General features: G+C 48.8%; 1 protein-coding gene across 1 annotated transcript in view; it reads right to left on the bottom strand.

Annotated features, from left to right (window-relative positions):
- GRIK4 (glutamate ionotropic receptor kainate type subunit 4) overlaps positions 1–20,588 on the bottom strand; it is a 416,257-nt gene that overhangs the window by 19,612 nt on the left and 376,057 nt on the right. Inside the window, exons 15-18 of the mRNA XM_032868748.1 lie at positions 11,238–11,347; positions 7,691–7,864; positions 3,466–3,631; positions 2,378–2,603 (exon numbers count right to left, since the gene is read on the bottom strand). Of these exons, the coding sequence (XP_032724639.1) occupies positions 2,378–2,603; positions 3,466–3,631; positions 7,691–7,864; positions 11,238–11,347 (676 nt within the window). The remainder of the gene's footprint in view (positions 1–2,377; positions 2,604–3,465; positions 3,632–7,690; positions 7,865–11,237; positions 11,348–20,588) is intronic.

Here is a 20,588-nt window from a genome sequence, read left to right as displayed (position 1 = left end):
GCTGTAGGTACTTATTACACACCTGCAGCGGACAGCTACTTGAACTGCCAGATGGGGCTACGTCGTGAGACTGATGAACATTCTAGATTTACAGACAACTGTCCGGCCCAGCCAGGCCTTTCAACCAGTTTTCAAGGCATTTTCAACCCAACCTCAATAGCACCCCAGGGGCTCCATGAAAGGATTATTCTGTTTATTCCATGTTTGCCTGCTTTGCTCCTAAACCACTTTACTAATTTTCCCTCTTATTCCATGTGCTGTTTTTCTTAATTTTCTTGGGTCCAAGCACATTGCTTATTTTCTGGTTCTGTCCTTACCCCACTCTCTCCACCCACTGAAAAACGACACACATGCTGCCTTTCCTGGATGTAACTTCAGCTGGATGTCAATTCTCTCTCATCACTGGATTGTATGATGCTCTTCCCAATCTGATCTGAGAACCTGTACAAGCCCACAGCTCACCTATCCTGTCTTGTTGAGCTGGTGGGACACTCTGGCAACATGGTCTGGAAAGCAAAGCACTGAATCTGGAGATAGGCAGTCTAGGCCCAAACCCAGCTCCTCTACCTTCTTTGTGACCTTGGACAAGTGAGTTGTTGTCCTGAATCTCAGTCCTCTCCTCTAGGGTGAGAAGGACCATATGTACCTCGCAGGTGGGCTGACATGTGAAAATAGCATCATGCCAGATACAGAAGAAGAAATGTATTTCCTTCCCTTTTTCTTTCATTATTGATAAAAATTTCTAAAGTCGGCCTGCTTTGTGTCAACTCTCAACAGCTTTGTTCCATGAACACTTTTAAAGCATTTGAGATTTCAGGAATTTAACTGAAATTTAAAGAAATTTATCTTAAACAGCTGGATCCTGATCAAGGTACATGTTAAAGTTTGTTTTGTGGTTCATGCCACCATCTTGAAACAAAATGGAAGCCAATAAATCTCTCAAAAAAGGTCGTAATCTGCATATTAATAAATATCAATGAAATATGATGGTAAGAAGGGCATATGTGGGCTCACAAGTGCCCGGAGTGGTTTACAGAAGAGCTAGTGTCGGAATTCATGGAGCCCAAGAATGAACTGTATCCTTGCCTACGCTCATTGGTTTTGTTTCCCATCGATCTTTAAGAAGTCATCTGCTTTTACCAAATAACATAGGGGATTAGGGAAAAGATGGGGAGGGCACTCATGTTCCCTCCAAACAGCATAAGTGGGAGATGCTGTGGTTTAAGGCACCTGACCTGATTATTAGGTTTACCCCTCAATTACTCTATAAGGTAGGCATTAGAAACCCAATTTCACAGATGGGGTAACTGAGACTCAGAGAGCTTAAATGATCTGAGGTCCCAAAGTCCAGAACCAGGAGCATTCCCAGGTCTGCCTGTCCCCAAACCCATGCTTTTCACACTCCATGGATATAGTGAATCCAAAAGAATTCTAACTTAGGTAATGATCAAAAGAAGGAGTGTATTAGATGACAGCAAAGATGTATGTGCTATATATCGCTTTCCCCACATGGTCTGATGGCCTCAGTTGCTGCCTCTCCCCATGCTGCCTTGTACAGGACAGCCATGTAGAAGAACAGTGTTGGGCAAGGACAGTGCCATACAGAGTGGCTCCCCATAATGGGTGAGGGAAGGGTACATGCTCCAAGCACCAGGGGAACATTTTCAGATTCCCTCTCCAATCTAAAAAAGCAGTTCAAAGTGCTTCCCCTCACCTTCTGATGGAGGCACTATTAGCAAGAGAAGGCCCAAAGCATGAATATCCTTTAGAAAAGATAGCTGGGAGACCTTTCTGGAAGTCAAACATCCCTACTATCTTATAACAGCCTGGAAGTCCACAGTCAGCTGAATACTGAGTTCTCCTGTTCATTCTCAATGACCTATGCTGATTGGGAGTAGATGGGTCCCACAGATGATCTGAAAACCATCTCACCTCATCATGTCTATCTCCTTTTGTAATAAGCCTTTCCCCGGGGACACTAATAGCAAAATTAATTAAGTTTGACCAGCTCTACCTTCCCCTTCCCACTGCTAGAGGTCCATCAACAGAGCAAGAGCTAAAGGGTAGGAAGCAGAAGAGGGGAAAACAAAAGCCCTGAAGCATCCACCAAGGACATCAACATGTCCTTGAGTAATTAATCAATTAATAACTAATCAATTTGACCTGCCATAATTAAAGATTGAGAACTCTGATGGAAGTATGTGGGTTTGCTTGTTTTTTGTGGTTTTTTTTTTTAACCTGAAGAATGCCCACCTAAAGTCACTGTTAACTGGTTCTAGAACAGGGCTGTCGAATTCAGTGCTGCATTCGGTGGTCCTAGCTACTCTGACCCTGCCTGGATGGAGCTACCCAAAGAGGCTGTTCCTCTCCTGCATACCGACTGGCATGCCAATCCCATAGCCCTTGGTGTCCAGCAGGCCCCCAATCTGAGTGAGGTTGCAGTTTCGCTGCCGGTAGTACTCATTCATGGTGGATTCCAGAAGGAAGGCGTAGTTGGAATTCAACACCCTGGCGATTCCCTCCTCGGTGCTCTTCACAAACACACTTGGCTGCTTAGAATACATGTAATTCCACATGCGTTGGTAGGTCTGATAGCGGGAATTCTGGGAAAAGAACACAAGGAAGCAAGATTAGAACAAGAGAAAGGAAATGTTGGTTTTAAAAGGGAAGTAATCAAAGTGGACCTTAAAATCCTGGCCCTTTTCTTACTCAATCCCCTCATTATAGTCCATATAACCTTTTCCCTTCCATCTCTCAATGACCACTGTGTCATGGCAGGAGAGGGGGCTGTGACTTTGATACCTTTCACAGAAAGGCAAGGAAAGAACAGGGTCCTAAGACACTGTAAACTCTGCCTAGTGGTTTGATAATCAGTTTTGCCCCATCTACCCTAGAGAAGACTTTCGCTGCCAACCTCCAGGTTTGGACCGAATGAAGAATGGAAATTCTGGTTGTGTCCTTTGCTGTCCTTCAGGCAGAGGCAGTGAACTCAGGGTCATTGGGACTTCTAAGAGACACTGTCTGAAGGAGGAGTGTCACCCGCTTTCTGTTGACCCTAAACCAACATATCAATCCCAGATCCAATGCTGGCCTCTATTTTTACAAATAAGAAGACAGAATTTAGCCGTGTGTGTGCGTCTATCCACACCTGTGTTTGCATGATGCCTTCAGTGGTTGTGGTGCCAACAGGCACTGAGGCTTTTATGGAAAACAGAAAACTGAAGTCCAAGGCCTTGGACTTGTTTCATGTGAAAATGGACGTCTTGGGTAGTTGGATGGTTGGACTCCTATTAACTCCAAGGGTACTTTGTAGAGCAGGACATAGATGAGCCCCAAGTGAACCTCCAAACTAGATGTTCGAAAGAGATAATGGGATGAAGATTGATGTTGTTATCTTTAGAGGACAAATATCTCAACTCTATTCTGCCCAGTTCCCCATGTTGGTGAGCCACCCAATGGATTTACTTGGAAGAAGGTCATGCTGGAGCCTCCGTGAATTGTGCCATACTCAATGGCGGTCTGGTCAGCCAGGTCATCCACTGACTCAATGGGCACATCCATGCGCTGCACGGTCAGGAAGGCCGCTAGGTTGGCCGTGTAGGATGAGATGATTATCAGCGTGAATGCCCACCTATGTGAGAAAAGACCAGGAAATCATCCTTGCCCAGGCACCCCCAGGAGTCTTAGTCCCCACCCCCAGTCCTGCAGTGACACAGGTGAGACCAGGAGTCCCTCTTCAGAAGGAGCTCCCAGCTCCGTGGGGGAAGAAAACGGAGGCAGGGCGTATGATGTCAAGAAAAATGAACAGAGTTTGTGAGTCTTTCTTGAAAGAAGACCATTAATTTTTTTCCCCCTATTTCTTAAAGGAGGTGATTATTGGGTTGCTATTCAAAAGAGGTATGTCCATGCACATGAGACCATCTTCGAGACCATGAGAAATGAGCTAGTGAATGAGCGGAAGGTGCCAGTTCTGGGGGCTGTGTTTAGAGTCAGGGCTGGGTGGCTGCCCCTGTCTTCTCATGATGCAGCCTACAATCAGATGTGCATCGCCATGGGCTGAGCGCCTGCCATGAGCCACATACATCATCTCACATATTCCCTACAACTAAGGGAGGTAAGTCTTACCCTGATTTTGCTGATGAGGAAACGGAGGCTCAGAGAAGCAAAGGAACTTGCCAAGTAACACATGGATAAATTCATATTTTATTTTGTTTTATTTTATTTTTAAAGATTTTATTTATTTATTTGACAGAGACACAGCAAGAGAGGGAACACAACAAGCAGGGGGAGCGGGAAAGGGAGAAGCAGGGTTTCCGCTGAGCAAGGAGCTGGACTCGGGACTTGATCCCAGGACCCTGGGATTGTGACCTGTGCTGCAGGCAGACGCTTAACAACTGAGCCCCCCAGGTGCCCCTAAATCCATATTTTAAAATGAGTTCTACCAACAAGAAACTCTTAAAGATTAACTGGTGATAAGCACCTTTGAACTGCTGAGAAGTTAGAATTAGAAGCTACTCTTGCGGGTGCCTGGATGCCTCAGTCAGTTAAGCGTCTGCCTTTGACTCAGGTCATGATCTCGGGGTCCTGGGATCAGGTAGGCTTCATGCTCAGCGAGGGGTCTACTTATCCCTCTGCCCCTCCCCCCGGCCTCTTGCGCATGCGCGCGCTCTCTCTCTGTCTCTCGTGTTCTCACTCCCTCAAATAAATAGATAAAATCTAAAAAAAGAAAAAAGAAAAAAAGAAACTACTCTTGTAATGGGCAAACTATTTCAAAATAGAGGGGTACTTTATTGGGTAAAACTAACTCATTTAAAATGAGAATAATTTTGCAACTCAAGCACTGTAATGCTTAACGCCATTACAACTAGTTTGTTCACTTAAGTGGGTTAAATAAGCCTTCTACCATCTGGTCAGTGGTGTGGCTCTGCATCCCAATCCATTTGTTTATAGGGGTTCAAAGACATATCCAGGCATAATTGAGGTTGGATAATCACAGGTTCTGAATCCGCGGAGTCTGAATTAATGAGGCTTTCCTCATTATGAAGACATTGTCGACTAAAGCATAGCATTTGCCACAGGAGCCAGAGGCCGACAGATTCCAGGGGGTTTTTCAGAGCGGGAAGTCCCATTGTCTCCTTTACCACTGTGTCCAAGGACTCCTGTAGGCTGCCTCCCAGGTGGGAAGAGACAAGGTCATCTACCAACTCAGTGAGTGCCTCCATAGGCCAGACCACTGGGGAGGTGACCTGGTTTCAGTTCTGGCCTTGTTCCACTCCACCCGTGAGACCTTGGGGGGAAAGCTACCTACCTCCTCTGAGTTTGTCTGCTTGGGGATAGTAATGCCTGTTCTGCTTGTCTTCGGAGAATTGTGAGATCAAATGGGATAAGATGTCGCTGGTGACTAATCCTCTGTAAAGGACCAGAGGAATGGGAGATAGAGAGAACTGTAGAGACAGACCCTCCCACTGAATATGGGAAGAAAAGCATCTGGGCACCTTCCCTACGTGTGACCTGTAAGTAGGGCCAGGTGTCCTTCCATCCTTAAGACCTGCTTTCCCTGCTCCTGCTTCCGCTCTCACACTCTGCTGCAAGTTCTTTCTTGTGACTGTCCCCCAGCGGAGGCCAGGGAGGTGGGGTGAGCCATCCCCATGAGCCATCCCCAGAATTCTGAAGGGGTTTAGCTTCCCCGGGGTAGCACCATGGGTTCATGAACCCCGGGTGTGGACTTAACCTCAGAGTTGGCTGGGGAGTTCCCCTCAGCCCCCTGGGTACACTCTGGCCTCTCTCTGGCTTCAGGGAACTTTATACCGCTGGTCACAAAGGAATGGGTCAGAGAGCCAAGCAGCTTGGGGCAAGCCTATCATCTCTGCTGAGAAAGGGAATCACACGCTCTCTCATATGCTCTCTCCAGAGGGGTCAGTGGAGCCCTGCTCCCGTGTGAAAGGGGCATTAGCAGTTGTCAAGTTGACCTTCTTGTTAGCAATGTGGCATTCTCCGTCCCTTGCTCAGGGTGGGGAATCTAAGGCAGGCCGCGATGGCCCTCTCTCTGGCTCTCCCACTCCTTCAGGGAGCTGATCAAACGGAGGCCTTGATTTGATAACTGAGAGCTCCGAGGGGCAGAGGATCTCCCTAACAAGTCAAGGCCCCCCTCCCCCAGACACAAGGGACCCCCCACCCCAGCCCCTGACAGCTATTTAAAGTACTGCTGAGCCAGTGGGCCACGGCCAGCCTGCAAGATAGGTGGCCCTCCCAGGCGCTCAGGCAGACATTCTCTGGAGGAGGGAATGCCTGGGGCTTGGGGAGCTGATGGGAGGGGGGGCGGGGGGTGGAATGCGGCCAGAGATGGAGCCCTCGGAGGAGCACACAGGAAAACACCCTCTGGAAGGAACATCCCCAAGTAGAAAGAGATCAGAGTCTGCGGCCGACTTCTGCTTGTCTGTGCGGCTTCTGATGAGATTTCCAGGATTTTGACGGAACTCTGCTATTTTCCCTCCCAAGAACACCCCTTTTCCTGGGGAACATTAAAACCCAGTTCTTTCCTTTGATCTACATGGTGGTTCCTGGGCATTACCTGGTAATCGCCCAGATGTCTTAAATCCTACTGTATTTATCATTTATCAGTGAAAACAAAACCCCCAGCTGGGTGGGGGTCACTGTCCCAGCTGTGTTTTTACCTCCCCATCAATCCCAGTCCAGCGTCCCTCTGGTAACTGTCCAGACACTGGTGCCCAAGGTGGAAATACCACTTTTCCCTTCTCCTTTGGCTTACACAGGCTGAGAAGGAGGGGGAGAGAACCGAGGCTGTAAGTCCTTTAGGCTATGAGAGCCAAACGCAACAGTGGGGTTTTAAGCAAGGCTGGGGAACTGGGATTCTGCGAGCTGGCCTCTTGTCTGTTGTGTACATATGACACATATATGTGTGTGTGTGTGTGGGTTTCATTTCTCCCCATAATGGTCTAACAGCAATGATTAGTTCACATATTTATGTAGCACTTTCAAGTTTTCAGATTGCTTTCCCACACACCAAATCGTTCAACCTTATTCTCTTTGCCCTGGGTGAGCCAGGAGGAGAAGGGAGCTGCAGGCCAGGCTGGCTACCTGCCGTGGGGACTGCTCCCGAGATCCTGTCCAACTCTGAGCCACTAAGAGTTTGCCTCTGCCCACACCTGCCGAGGTGGGCAGGTCCGGCAAGGTCCCAGTGCCAGGCCCAGAGGGAGGAGGGTGGAGAAAGCTGGCAGAGGGGGCCAGATGTGACAGCCGGGTTTCCATTCTTCCAGCAGGCATTTCCCGCTGCACACTCCGATTTGCATAAATCTGCATATGCCTTGGCAGGCCCAGCCACTCAACCTCAGGTCATTTTCAGGTCAGGAATTTATAATCCCTTCGCTATGTGCCTACAAGGCTGTTTTCTGCATCCCCTTTCCTGCCCTGGCTCCCTGCCCTCTGTCTCCAGACCTCCGAGGCAGAGGGAAGGGGGAACAGAAAAAGATGGTACAAAGTGTGCCCAAGCCAGTGCTCCCAAGCCTTCTGGAGCTGGTGGAATGCAGCTCAGGTCCCTGTTAGTCTGTTTTGGAAGGCAGAGCTCTCCGTGAGCTTCCCAGCTACCTGCAACCAGAGCAGGGCTCACCCGAGGACCCCCGGGGGTCCCCTACCCCAATGGGCCTGGCCCCTCCTCTGCCCCGGATCTTACCAGACGCCACTGACACAGCGGGTGGATAAGGCTCGAGGGGCGATGGTGGAGCCCTGCTGCATGAAGCCCCCAACAGGAAACCAGAGGCTGTTGCCGAGGGAGTACTGGTTCACCAGGAGGTTGCACCGGCCCTGGGCACACGGGTGGGGGCTGTACCACTCATAGGGGGTCAACCTGTGGGAGAAAAGGAACACAGACCAGTGCCAGGGAGGGTGGGCGTGAAGAACAGTGCTGGGAAGAGCGGGGGGGGGGGGGGCTCTCCCTTCTGGCCTCACTTCTGTACTCAGTCCCAGGTCTGTGGCTTCAGCCAAGCCACTTCCCTTTGCTGGACCAGGATCCTCCCAATCAAAACCAAGGGGCTTGGACTACGTTGGCACTGTTTGTACCGCTTTTCTTCAATTAAAAAAAATTTTTTTAAATTTTTTCAAAACAAGTCATGACGTGGAACTCTAAACACAAAACAGATGAACGTGCAGTCTCCTTGACTAGAAGCTGCATGTGGCAGGGGGCGGGAGGGGACACCTGGGAAGTGCTGTGTTCTTAAGGGGGCCACCCTCAGCCCCCTTAAGTGGTCACAGAGGGACCGGAGGACCCCACAGAGCCAGTGTTTAAACCCTCAGCCAGAACAGTGGTTCTCAAATGTTCACCTACATCAGAATCACCAAGAAGGTTTGTTCAAATACAGACTGTTGGGCTCAGCGCCTGAAGCTTCAGATTCAGGGAGTCTGGTACGGACTAAGAATCAGCAGCTTCTTGGCTCACCGTGATGCCCCGGGTCCGTGCTGAGAAACCCTGGCCTAGATGGTCCCCTGGGCTGTGGGTCTCAACCCTGATTCTGTGTCAGACTCACCTGGGAGCTTTCAAAGAAACGCCAATGATGAGATGCCACTCCCAGAGGATTTGATTTGCTTCCGTGCATTTCTAAGGCTCCGCGGGTAAGTGTGATGGGCACACTGTGTCCGGAAAGGCTTCTCTAAGCCCCCTGCCTCTCCCTCCCGCTGTCCCTCTCTGATGCCCTTTCTTTGTGCCCCCCAGATGCATGCCTTCCCTCCTCGATCCACTCCCACACAAACCCCCCAGCTGTGCCAACAGGGATGTGTATGGGGGTGTGCCGAGCACGGCATGGAACCGGGTGCCAGTCTCATCACCAGCCTTCCTGTCCCTGGCCTACCCTGCTTGTTGTTCTGCCGTGGCTCGCCCACATGGCCACTGCCCTTCCTGTTCCTGAGTACAATGTCAGCGTGTCATCGCTGGCTCGCGTCCGGAGATGCGCTCCTTCTCCCCGTGGCCTACAGACCTGGCTTGTCCTTGGTGGTTTCCAAGCCCACAGGCTCTTAGAACTGGGCTTCAAAGACAGATTCCCTGGCCTCGGCCCCAGAGATGCTGAGAGGATCGAACCTGGGAATTCACGTTTTTAAAAGCTCCTCTGTGACTCTGATATCAGCCAGCTTGGGAACGGCTGCCTTAGATTAGTGGTTTCCAGATAGGTTTTCCCCTCCAAAATCTCACCCAGAAGTACAATAGATCAAGAGATAAAAGTGGAACTGGTCTGGATGAAGAGGAGTTGAGGCCCAGAGCTCTGGCTACCGAGCCTTTCACCACCCTCCAAAGTCCCTGGCACCTCCCGGGAGCCTTCATGCCCCAAGGAACCCTTTTGAAAAACCAGTACCTAAGGTAGGTGTATTAACCCAGGTTCATGCATTATACATATATGATATAATGTGTGTGTGTGTGTGTGTATTGTGGTATTTTTTTATTAGTCCTTTTGTTAATGTTGGATCCTGGGGTAGTGCATGCATGTGTGTGCTGTGTGCTCTGTGCGTGTGTGTGTGTGTGTGTGTGTGTGTGTGTGTGTGTGTGTGTAGGTCCGGGAAGGGGGGCAGTTTAAGCCCCCAGGGCTGGGTGAAAAGCTTCAGGCTACAGCCGGCAGGATAAAGCAGGCTTCTGTGTCTGTATATCTAGGAACCAAGCCCTCCGACCATTTCCAGGGCCCTCGAAGTCCGCCGAGAGCTGTGGCTAGCTACACACTGGGGCTCAATCAAAGGGGGCAAGAGTGAATTACAGAGCCGTGAACCAGGGCTCAGGCAGACAGCTTCCTAAAAGCAGCAGCAGACAGTGTGGTGAAGTGGAGAAGCGGCATACCAGCCTCCTGCACGTCTCGCCCGTTGTCACTGACAACAGATACTTGACAGTGGCAATGCCTCCGGGCCCGAGAGGGGAAGGTGGCACCTGAGAGGCACACACAGCAGCCTTTGAAGACTACCAGCTTGTGAGCAAGGCCTTTTTCTGTTGGGCTGGATCTCATGGGCTCAGGCCGACTTTCCTGAACTTGGCTTTGATCTCTCCTGGAAGAGGTAGAGACTGGGTGAGACAATGCTCCCTGGGCAGGCTGCGAGCTGCCCTGGGGTTCTGTGTTCTAACTAGAGAGAGTACATGTTCTCCTTGAGCTGTTGAACAGACATGCTCTTAGGAGAGACCTCAGCCTGCAGAGGTGGGACATACCCTGGAATTGTCGGGTCCTGCCACTCTGGCCCCGAGGCAAAGGAGACCTCTAGGGAGAAAGCTGGAACAGAGCCGCCACCAGCTCTCCGGAAGCTCATCCCAGGGTTCTCTGCTCCCAAGTAACAGCCCTTTCTGTTCCTACGCTATGGTGAGTTGGGTGCTGAGCAGAGAGTGTGGATTCTGGACCGGTGACCCCTGAGCCCTGGGCTTGTTCTGCTTCTGGATAGGAAGCCAGCTGTCCCGAAGCCCAAGCTGATCCAGTGGCCCAGCCCCAGAGAGCGAGCACCCTCTCTGTGCACATTCATGGGAGGCCTCAGCCATGGGATGCCTTCATGTTCTTCGGGAGGCCCAGGGACAGCTTCTGTTTGCAGGGGAGGGGGAGGGCCTCACTGTCCCCAACCCCTGATCTGGACCCGTTGTTGCAAATCAACCCTACTTGCAAATGCCTTTTTCCTTCCTGCCCTCCTGTCCTGTGCCATCCTGCACAGCTCCCATTCAACAAGGCAGCTGTATTTTCACTGGCGGATCTGGGCTGGGGAAGGGCCAGGCCCTCTTCAGAGGAAACCTTCTCTGTCACCCATGCCCCGAGGCCTCAGGTCCCCCAGCTCTGGTCATCATTCAGTTCACTCTGTGGCAGATACTGGCAAGGTCTGATGCCACGGCAGCCAAAGGCATAGTGCTTAATCGGAGTACTCTTCCTGCCACCCTCCTCCTGTCCTCTCTCCCCCAAGACCCAAACCCAAACAGGGGGCCTAGAGACTGGGGAACGGAATGGGGAAGAGTTGGGGGTATAGAAGCAAATTCAGACAAGCTGGCCTGTTTGCACCGTGCATGGTAGGGAAGCCGTGAGTAGGTGGGGGGATGGGTGGTGCCGGGTGGACAGCACAGCAGAGAGCAGGTCAGGTCCCCAGTCCCCCTCCCACCCCTCCAGGGTGGCCCCAAGTTCTTCTGAACCCGCCCCTCCCGCTCCCCACCCCTCCCATGCAGTTCTCAGAGGTGGACACGAGGTGGCGGTGCGAGGACAGGGAAGGGGCGACAAGCTTACCGAGCCACTAGGAAGAGGACGCAGCTGACGGCCAGATAGGCTAGAAGCATGAAGAGCCAGACGCCAGGAGAAAATGGGTCCAGAAAGGAGAAATAGCCAGGTTTGCGTCCCTGGAAATGAAGACAAAACCAGATTCACTGTACTCAGTGGGTCAGGATGGCCCCTGGCCAGGGCGGGGCAGGCCAGAGTAGGTGTAGGGATGTGGGTCTGGCCCCAGATGGCCCTGCCCCTGGATTCTCGGTGACTGGCTTAAATGGCACTGGGGCCCAAGGTGTAGAGGGGCTGCTCCAACACCTAGCCAGCCCTGATCCCAGCAGACCAAACACAGGGACAGCTGGGGCTACTTCACTTCCTAGGTTGAGGGAGGCTTTGTGCTAGGCAAGGGGAAGAGCCCTCAGCACCCCTTATGTACCACCCTGTGTTCCCCGTTCCCCCTCCCCGGTGATGGCACGGTGGGCTCAGGGGCTTAGAGCCACTGGTGTCTACGTCGCTGGAGTATGACAGCGCCCCTCCTTGACACTTACATCTTTCTCACAAGGATGCTAACAGAACAGACACCTTGGTTTTTTGTTTGGAGGGTGAACTGATGCACAGTGAGATTAACCTTAAAAAGAGATTAACCTCGAAAATGGTACCATGAGGCAGATTATTATTTCCATGTTACTGGTGAAGAAACGGAAAGCCCAGGGCAGTCGAGAGATGTGGGTCCAAGGTTGCACAGCCAGAGAGTGGGAGAGCTGGGACTCAAGCGCTCATCTTCCGACACCAAGCTCAGAGCTCAGGTACCATCACGCTGTGGGGAGACGTGGTCTGTCTCCAGCCCAGGCATGTGCCTGGCCAGAGTCACGGGAGCCAAAGGATGGGGCCAGGAACAGAAACCTAGGCACCAAGCCCCCGGACATTTTCTGGAGGACAGTGAAATGCAATGAGCAGGATGGAGTTCCATGATCTCCTCTGGGGTCTTGGGCAAGTGCACGCCCATCTCTGGCCTGGGTCAGAGCCCCCGTAGGTCAAAGGGACAACACCGCTGGCTTACCACAGACAGCTGTCATACATCCTGCCTGTTTCCCCTGCTGTGTTCACCCATTCTACATTCGTGGCTATCATGAATTGACAAGCCTCATGTAAAAGTCCAGATTTCTGGCGTCTTTCACAAAATGGAGTGGTCTGGAAACTCTGGGCCTAAATAGCCAATGGGCCGGAGCTTAGGGGTAGTCGCCCCCTCTACACACGGCCGGCTCTCTCCAGCAATTCCTTCCCCCTGCCCTTCCACACCCCCCAGTTTCTCAGGGCAAACGGACATGAAGTTCAGCGCCCTGTCATTCATGACGATTTCACTCCGTGTCTCTCAATTGAGAGATACCCGGGGGGTGGGAAAAATCTTTCATTGTTGGTTTCTGAATCTGAAACCCCATTAGATGCTCAATGTCAGAAATCTATACCTGATTATATCACAACGAGTGAATTGAGGGAAATGACAGCACTATTTAAAGCTGCCATATTTGGTTAGGGGTGATAAGGAATGATGCACGGTCGTGGGAAAAATTCCTGGAGACTCAAGTTATAAAACATCGAACATCACACAAACAAGGATCAAGACGTAAACATCGCTCTGCTGGAAACATATCAGTCATGTTGATAAGAGAACATCGGATTCTACTTGTGATTGACTGACGCCAACTAGAAGAGCAAGGAGCGGGCAGTTATGTGAGAGTTGGGGTCTGGGCTTAAACTGCCTTGGTTTGGGCTGAGCCCAGGCTGTTTATAGGATGCCAAAGAGAAGTATGTTATTTGCAGGCTCCGAACTCCTACTACTTTTTTCCTTCTATGTGGATGCCTTGGATTGCTTCTTTCCCCCAAAGGCATCTGAGTTACTGGTGCTTGGGGGCAAATCTGGTGTCATATGCCACCGGCATTTCTTCCAAATAACAGATTCTCCCTAACCCAGAGGATATATGATGGTGATACTTCCCTTCCGAAGAACTTAGAATGTTTCACTATGTCCTCTTCATTTCAATATCCAGTTCTCTGTATTGACAGATGGAAGAATGGAGACCCAGGGAGGTTAAGTGCCTTGCTCAAATCACTGGCGATGGCTTCAATTTCTCTGGTGCTCATTCATCACGCCGCGCCACAGAGATGCCACCTCTCCCTCATTCAGATGGCCGCCGTACCACGTCATCCTCTCCTTTTTATCTTTGCAACTTGCTCCAATCATCCCCCTAATTAATCTCATGTCTTTTCCCCAGTGCCAGCAGAATCCCAACCTACTCTATCTCAACCCCATAAAGCCCTCTTGAACATTATTTATTTGTACCCATCATCATTTATTTGGACTCTATTGTATTTATAGGCATTTCTACTGATTAATACATGTCCTGTGGGCTGCAAGGTGGACCAGTTTCTTCAGGTGACTGCAACCACTTTGAAGATAGATAATTGGTTATATAGAGTCTACGCCGTAAACTTCCAGGACAGGCCAACCCCTGCAGATGGACTGAAAATTAGATGTCACCAAAATTTAACTAGTTCCCTCTTTTAAAGATTTATTTATTCGAAAGAGCAAGTGAGGGGGAAGGGCAGAGGGAGACAGAATCTCAAGCAGACTCCCTACTGAGCATGAAGCCCTGCTCAGGGTTGATCTCATGTTCCTGAGATCATGACCTGAGCTGAAACCAAGAGTCAGAGGCTTAACCGACTAAGCCACCCAGACACCCGGAAGCCCCTATCTCCTGGACTTTTGTACTGTGTTTCAGGCTGACCACACCAGAGCCAGCATTCTTGATGCTGTCTGATGGTGGGAGAGACCCAAGAGGCTGGTCACCAACTGATTACCATCCCAGCATGGGGAGACCCTTTGAATGTTAGAGGGGGTGCTACAAAGTGGCAGTGAACTCCCTTTGCATGTTAAAAATTCCTCTTGTTCTTAAAGATAATCTATTGAGTCAATGAAACTTCATTCTAGAAGAAATGACATTATAGTGAGAACGCAGTTGCTTTCCCAGAGTCTAGAGCCAGACACAAAGGACACGAGAGCTAGGTAATACAGGGCAGGCAGTAAATTAAAACACAGACTCTGTAGCTAGCCTGCCCAGGACTGAATCCTGGCTTCATCATTTACAACTATGTGACCCTGAACAAGTTACTTAACTTCTCTGGGTCTCCATTTCCTCTTTTGTAACATGGGGGTAACAATAAAACCTACCTCAGGAGGGTGTTTTAAGAGCTGGATGAGTTCACACATAGTAAAAGCCATGTGTGTTGGCTTCTCCTCTGGCTAATGGTAGCCGTGAGTGTAGGGGGAGGGAGGAGAGTGGAATTTCCTTTTATATTAATTCTTCAATGGACAAGAAATATTTTTTCTGCCCTACAGTGACATACGTGAATGATGTCTGGGGAGAGAATGCCATTGTGGCCACAGTCACGTTCTGTAACTCTTAAGAATTTCTATGGGTTATAACCCATGAGTCATGAGGGTTCCCCAGGGCTCTCCAGGGAAGCCATTAAGGCAACACCAGGCTCTATTCTGGAAAGACGGCCCTTAGAACCCAGGGATTCCAACCTCAGTTCTGCCTCAGCCTTTCCAACGAAGGCACAGAGTGGGTCAGATGTGTGGTGGGTTCTCCCTTGTCCGTGGAAGGGCTGGGCATCCTGGTCACCCCTTCCTTTGTGCTGACACCACACAAGCTAGTGATACCGACTCTCTACCTTCCCTGCACCCTCTCCCCTCTCCTGCAGAGCCAAGGACAAAGGCTCCTCCTGTCCTCCATGTGGTCTTTACAACTAAATGGCAACGCATTCAGAGGTCTCCTTCAACTCCCAGCTGTGGTCCACAGTCAATAAAATACTCTTTAGGGCTGAAGAGATAAAAGGAGGCAGTGTCCATGCCTCTTTCTGGAAGAGGCAGAAGAAGATGATTTCCTCCTATCCCTCCCAGGAACCCACAGGTAGCTTTTCTCAGGGTGTCTGCAATGGACGGTCTTGATGATAGTTGGGTTTAGCATGCACTTCCCACCTCTGAAGCCAACGGGAAAAAAGAAGCAAGCAATTAATTCCTCCTCACATAAAACACCCACATGAGTTTGTTGCCTATGTAAGCCACACACTAGCAGATCTATTTTCATTTTGCTCTTTGGAAATCCAGTACGAGGAGATCTAAATTCCAATCCTGGCACTGACTTTGACTTGCTGAGTGATTCCAGGCAGGCCACTCAACTTCTCTGAGTGCCATTGTCTTCTTTCAGAAAATGGGACCCGGTCATCAACATGAAGGGGGAATGTAAGAATTACTACAGCAATGTTGATAGAACACCTGGAGCTTTGTGAGATAGGAGCGCCCAATAAAATACCAATATTAAAATGATGATACACCCAGGAAACCATATTTCCATGTTATGGGCTCTCATGTTACTTAGCCTTAAGGAACAGAACTCTGCATGTTCTGTTTCCTTATAGCAGGGTATTAAGCAGTATTAGAAATGATTCACTGGTTTACTTAGCATCATTCTCCATTCTTCTAGACAGTCTTTCTGAAATGAAACAGACCTTCTTGAAAAAAAAAAAAAACGGGTAATATATCCAACGAAAATGCTGGGCATTAATTTAATGTTGGCATTTATGCCTCTCTCACTTTTTAATCACTGTCTTTTTTTTTTTTTTTTTTAACTTTTCTTGACAGAGAAGACTCTAGCTAAGAGTTAAGAAGAAGAAAAGACAGAGCATAAAACTTCCCCACTTTGTTAATCAAAGGTGGGAGGACCTTACAGAGGGAAGATGGCAAAGGCATGCTCTCGAGGAGGTCGTAGGTACTCTGGCTGGCTGGAGACACTAAACAGGATAGGATAGTATAGGATAGATAGTATTCTCAGATTAGAAAGGCTCTAGAACATTCCCCCGACACATGGCCTTGACATAGAGAAATGCACCTAACTGTACCATAAAGATGGGTAGTTAAAAGCGTATGGACCTGGGGACCAGAAAGTTGGATTCAGTGCCCCCTCCACCATTGTGCTCTCTCCTCTCTCCACGGTCCTGCTAGCCACTGCTGACCTTAGCATCCTTCCACATAAAATGGGGACCATGGTACTGTGCCTTGGTGGGAGGGGGGGTTTGCTGTATTAAAGCAGATACTCCATGCAAAAGTGCTTCTTAAATAAAGAGATGCCAGACAGGTGTTAGTCAACACACAAGTACCCTGACGTACACCCAACCACCTTGAATATGTCAACACTGAACTTTTTAAATGTAATTACCCATTTGGGGGGTATACGTGCCAAGCGTCAAATCTCAGGTTGGCGTCTGGCACACGCAGATGACACCTTCCTACAACTGTCAGTGCGTGCTGGAGGAATACAGACTTACTTTAATATTAATCGGGGCAAAACATCATTAGGCAAATTGCTGTTGCAGAAAAAAAAGACAGCAAAATGACACGATATACTCTGATGTTCAATATGAATGTTTTCGTTTCCCTGTGCTCTTCTCCCCTCCATTCACATAGATATTGGAGTCCTCACAGCGGGTGTCAGTATCATAAAACCCCAGAGTACAGATGCCCCTGGGTTCCTTACTGCTTCAGTATATACTGAATGAGCTGATGTGCCATGGAAATCAAGAGAGTCTTGAACTTCAGATGTCCTGTTATTTCATTCGCATTCTTGGAATAGTAGGGGTACTCAGATCTCATTGGTACCCAGACTCTAAAGGCTGGACCCTGTATGTATGGTTTGGAAGCTCATCTAGCCCTGACCAGGGAGCGCAATGCTTTTTCAGGTGGGTGCTAGGTTGTGTGCGGTCTGTGCGGGCTGTACAGGCAATGGTGGGGAGGGAGCACTGAGTCCCGGGGAAAGCCGTGCGGGCCCGGAGCAGATGTACCAGAAAATGTACCTGGGTGGCCTGAAACATGGGCCTCCCATCTCCTCTTGTTATCCAGACCATTGAGATCAAGGCCAGAAAAGAAATAAGGAATCTAGTTCAGTCACTCATCCTGCTGCCTGGGCTATGAGGCCTCCTGACAGAAGCCAGGCTGCTGGTCTCCATGCTGCTCCATCAGGAGCCACAAAAGAAAGTGGTGCTCACTGCCCACAGGACAGCGGGGTACCTCCCTCAGCCTTCCCTCCTGCCTTTCTTCTTTCTGTAATTACAGAGCCAATATAGCCTGTTTGGGATGATCATGTTTCCACATCAAAAACTGTATCATAAAAGCTTTTGGCCTGACAAGAGGGTAACTGCTTCCCACTAGGATCCACGTAGGAAGAAAGAGATAAAGACCACTACAGTGCAGCAAATACATGGACGGAGGGCTGCTGCTCAGGGAAAGAGGCCAACAGCTCCATCCAGAGGAGTCACACTGAAGAGCAAGTGACATTTGAGCTGGGTATCGAAGGCTGGAGAGGAGTATGTTCCATGGCCAAGAGGCAAGAAGATGGGCACAAACCTAAATCGGAAGAGGCTTGTGTGATGGTGAAGCGGTGAGTGCTATGCAGTGAGGACGCCTATAGCAGGAGCTGTGAGAGGAACAGGAAACATGGGCTGTGTTTTCCATGTTCAGAAGGAGGGACTTGGTCTTGTTAAGTGATGGGCAGCCAGTGAATCATCTTAAGTAGGAGGCTGATCCGATTCCATTCGTAAGAAAAAAAATAACAGTAAACTAAAAAACTAACTCTCAGCAAGTCATGTGCATTTACGAAATATAAAGCTAATGCCTTATTGTGCACAGGTCAGGCACTGTTATAGGTGCGTTACTTATGCACTTACATATCCTCATTAAATTTGCATGACAACCCACTGTTGCAGATGAGAAAACTGAGACACAGCTGACATGCAGCAAGTACATGGCAGATCTGGCTCCAGAACTTTCCACTGCTTCTTCAAGAATGCTGGAAGTGACTATGACCCTCTGATGGGGACGCAGTACTGGATGAGAGGGTCACACCTCTCATCCAGTGAACTCAAGGAGGATACAGGCCACCAGGATGGCAATTCAGGTCAGAGATAAGGAAAGCCTGAAGCAAGGCAGATTCGGTGGGGGTGGAGAGCGTGCTTGAGAACCATCTAGGAGGTGAGCTGACTGACTGAACGTGTGTGGTGAGGGAAGTGAAGGGCAGCTCGGGGGACTGGGTGGAGATGCCATGAGGTGAGATGGGACAGGGGAAGAGGAGGAAGAATTCTATAGAATATGGTTTGTGACACCGAACTTGAGGTGACCATGAGATGGTCAGGTGATGTCTAGTCATGCTAGAAATACGCTTCGAGAATTCAGGGGAGTGGCCAGGGTTGGATTTACAGATGCGGCAGAGAGCTGTCAAAGAGAGAAGGGAAATGCGCCAGGGACATTCATGGGGCAGGCAGAGAGAGAGAGAGAGTCAACAGAAATGCTGGAGGGGCAACGATCAGGGTGGTAGGAGGAAGGACAGGAAGAGACAGTGATCTGGAACCTGGAATGGAGAGAGTTATAGAAAGTGGGAAAGTGGGAGGGATTGACAGTAACAAATGCTGAAGCCCGAATTCTAAGTCAGCCTCTGAGTGGCAGGGAATAGTGGGTCCAAATAGCAAAACATTCTTCTGATTTTGGTCCGAGAGATGCCTCAACAGAAATAGAAATTATACGTCAATGGTGAGAAGGAAAATACCACATCATCGACACTTGGTGATCCCATGGTCGTGAGAAACTAACCCTAGGTAATCTTAGATGACTGGAAATTCACACACTATTTCTGATTGTCTCTAGACTTCAGACACATACCTGCCACCGCTTACTACTTGGGATATTGCAATATTTTCAAAAGAGGTATTTATACTTTGGGTTAATTATTTTAACCTTTGCACACAGGCTTCATCATCACCAGATGTTCACATCTTGGCAACAATCACTCATGACTCAGGTGACCTCAGATACAGAATTAAGACAGAGATTCTGGGCCATTATAGATTATAAGTGAAATGAATCATCTTGAGATACCAACTTCAGAAAAATTCACAAAATAATAAACTTCCCACCTGAGAAAAATTCACAAAATGATCACTATGAACTTGAGAAGAAGTCACAAAATAATAAATACCCTCAACCTGAAAAAAATTCACAAAAGAATAAACCGCTAGTGTTCAACTTTATTTTTGTTAACGTAACACTATTATAGGAGAGAGAGCTTCTCTCTGTAATTTCAGATTGAGGCTTTCGTGGTGAACTCCACGGGGCTATCCTGTGGTATTAGCTGTTTCTGCCAATTCAGATACAGCAAAGTTCATCTCAGACCTGTTCTCTCCAGGTCTCCCCTGGTTTCATTGATTCAGGATTGTTCTCTCCAGCTGATTTTTTGGTACTTTCTAAGCACACTGCCTCACACACAGAATGCACTCAATAAATATTTGTTGAATAAATGCATAAACTGTCAACTCTGCTTAGTGTAAGGTGTTCATGCCAGCACTCAATTTTTATTCAGCTCGGCCCCCTGTTATAAATCAGTTCTGAGCAGCCATGTGGCAGATCAGTGCCTCAGTGTAGAGGCTGGAAGTGGGGAGGTCTCCTGACCAGAAAGGGGAACATATGACTTCGGGTTCTCCAGAGAGACAGAATCAGTAGGAGATAGATAGATATAGATATAGATATAGATATAGATATAGATATAGATATAGATATAGATATAATTTGTGTGTGTGTGTGTGTGTATATATATATATATATATATATATATATATATATATATTTACTTTAAGGAATTGGCTCTCACCATTGTGGGAGCAGTTAAGGCCAAAATCTGTAGCACCTGCTGGAAACTCGGGCAGGATTTCTAAGGGATAGTCTTGAGGCAGAATTCTTTCTGCTCCAGGAAACCTGTTTTTGTGCTTAAGGCTTTCCACTGGTTAGATGAGGCCCACCGACATTATCAAGGGTAACTTCCTTTACTTAAAGTCAACTGAACACAGTTGTTAATCCCATCTACAGAATATTCTCACAGAATATCTAAGCTAATGATTGATCAAACCTCTGGGCACTGTAGCTTAGGGAAGCTGATGTGTAAAACTTCATGTTCCAAGAACTAATACAATCATAGGTTTGTGGTAGTGGGTAATATCTGGCCAACAATCCAATTAAAGATGTCTAGAGCACTGGTGAGTGGGAATTTGTTTCTGGCTGGAGTTGATATTCCAGGGAGTGGTATGCCCGGTGGTGAGGGTAGCCTAGCAGAGGACATCCCCAGGCACTGAGTAGAAACACCAGGAATCAGGTGCTTTTTCCCACATGGTTCCTCCAGGTCCATAGGGTTGTGAGTAGGGCTCTAGTATCCTTGGCATTAATCAAGAAATCGAGGCCAGAGCCTAGTTGTACAGCTTGGCCATAGTAATATGATT

Source organism: Lontra canadensis, unplaced genomic scaffold, assembly GCF_010015895.1.
Source record: "Lontra canadensis isolate GAN:19392208 unplaced genomic scaffold, GSC_riverotter_1.0 scaffold36, whole genome shotgun sequence".
Classification (NCBI taxonomy): Eukaryota; Metazoa; Chordata; class Mammalia; order Carnivora; family Mustelidae; genus Lontra; species Lontra canadensis.
The sequence above is the reverse complement of the archived record's forward strand: the minus strand, read 5'-3'. Positions and strand labels throughout refer to the sequence as shown.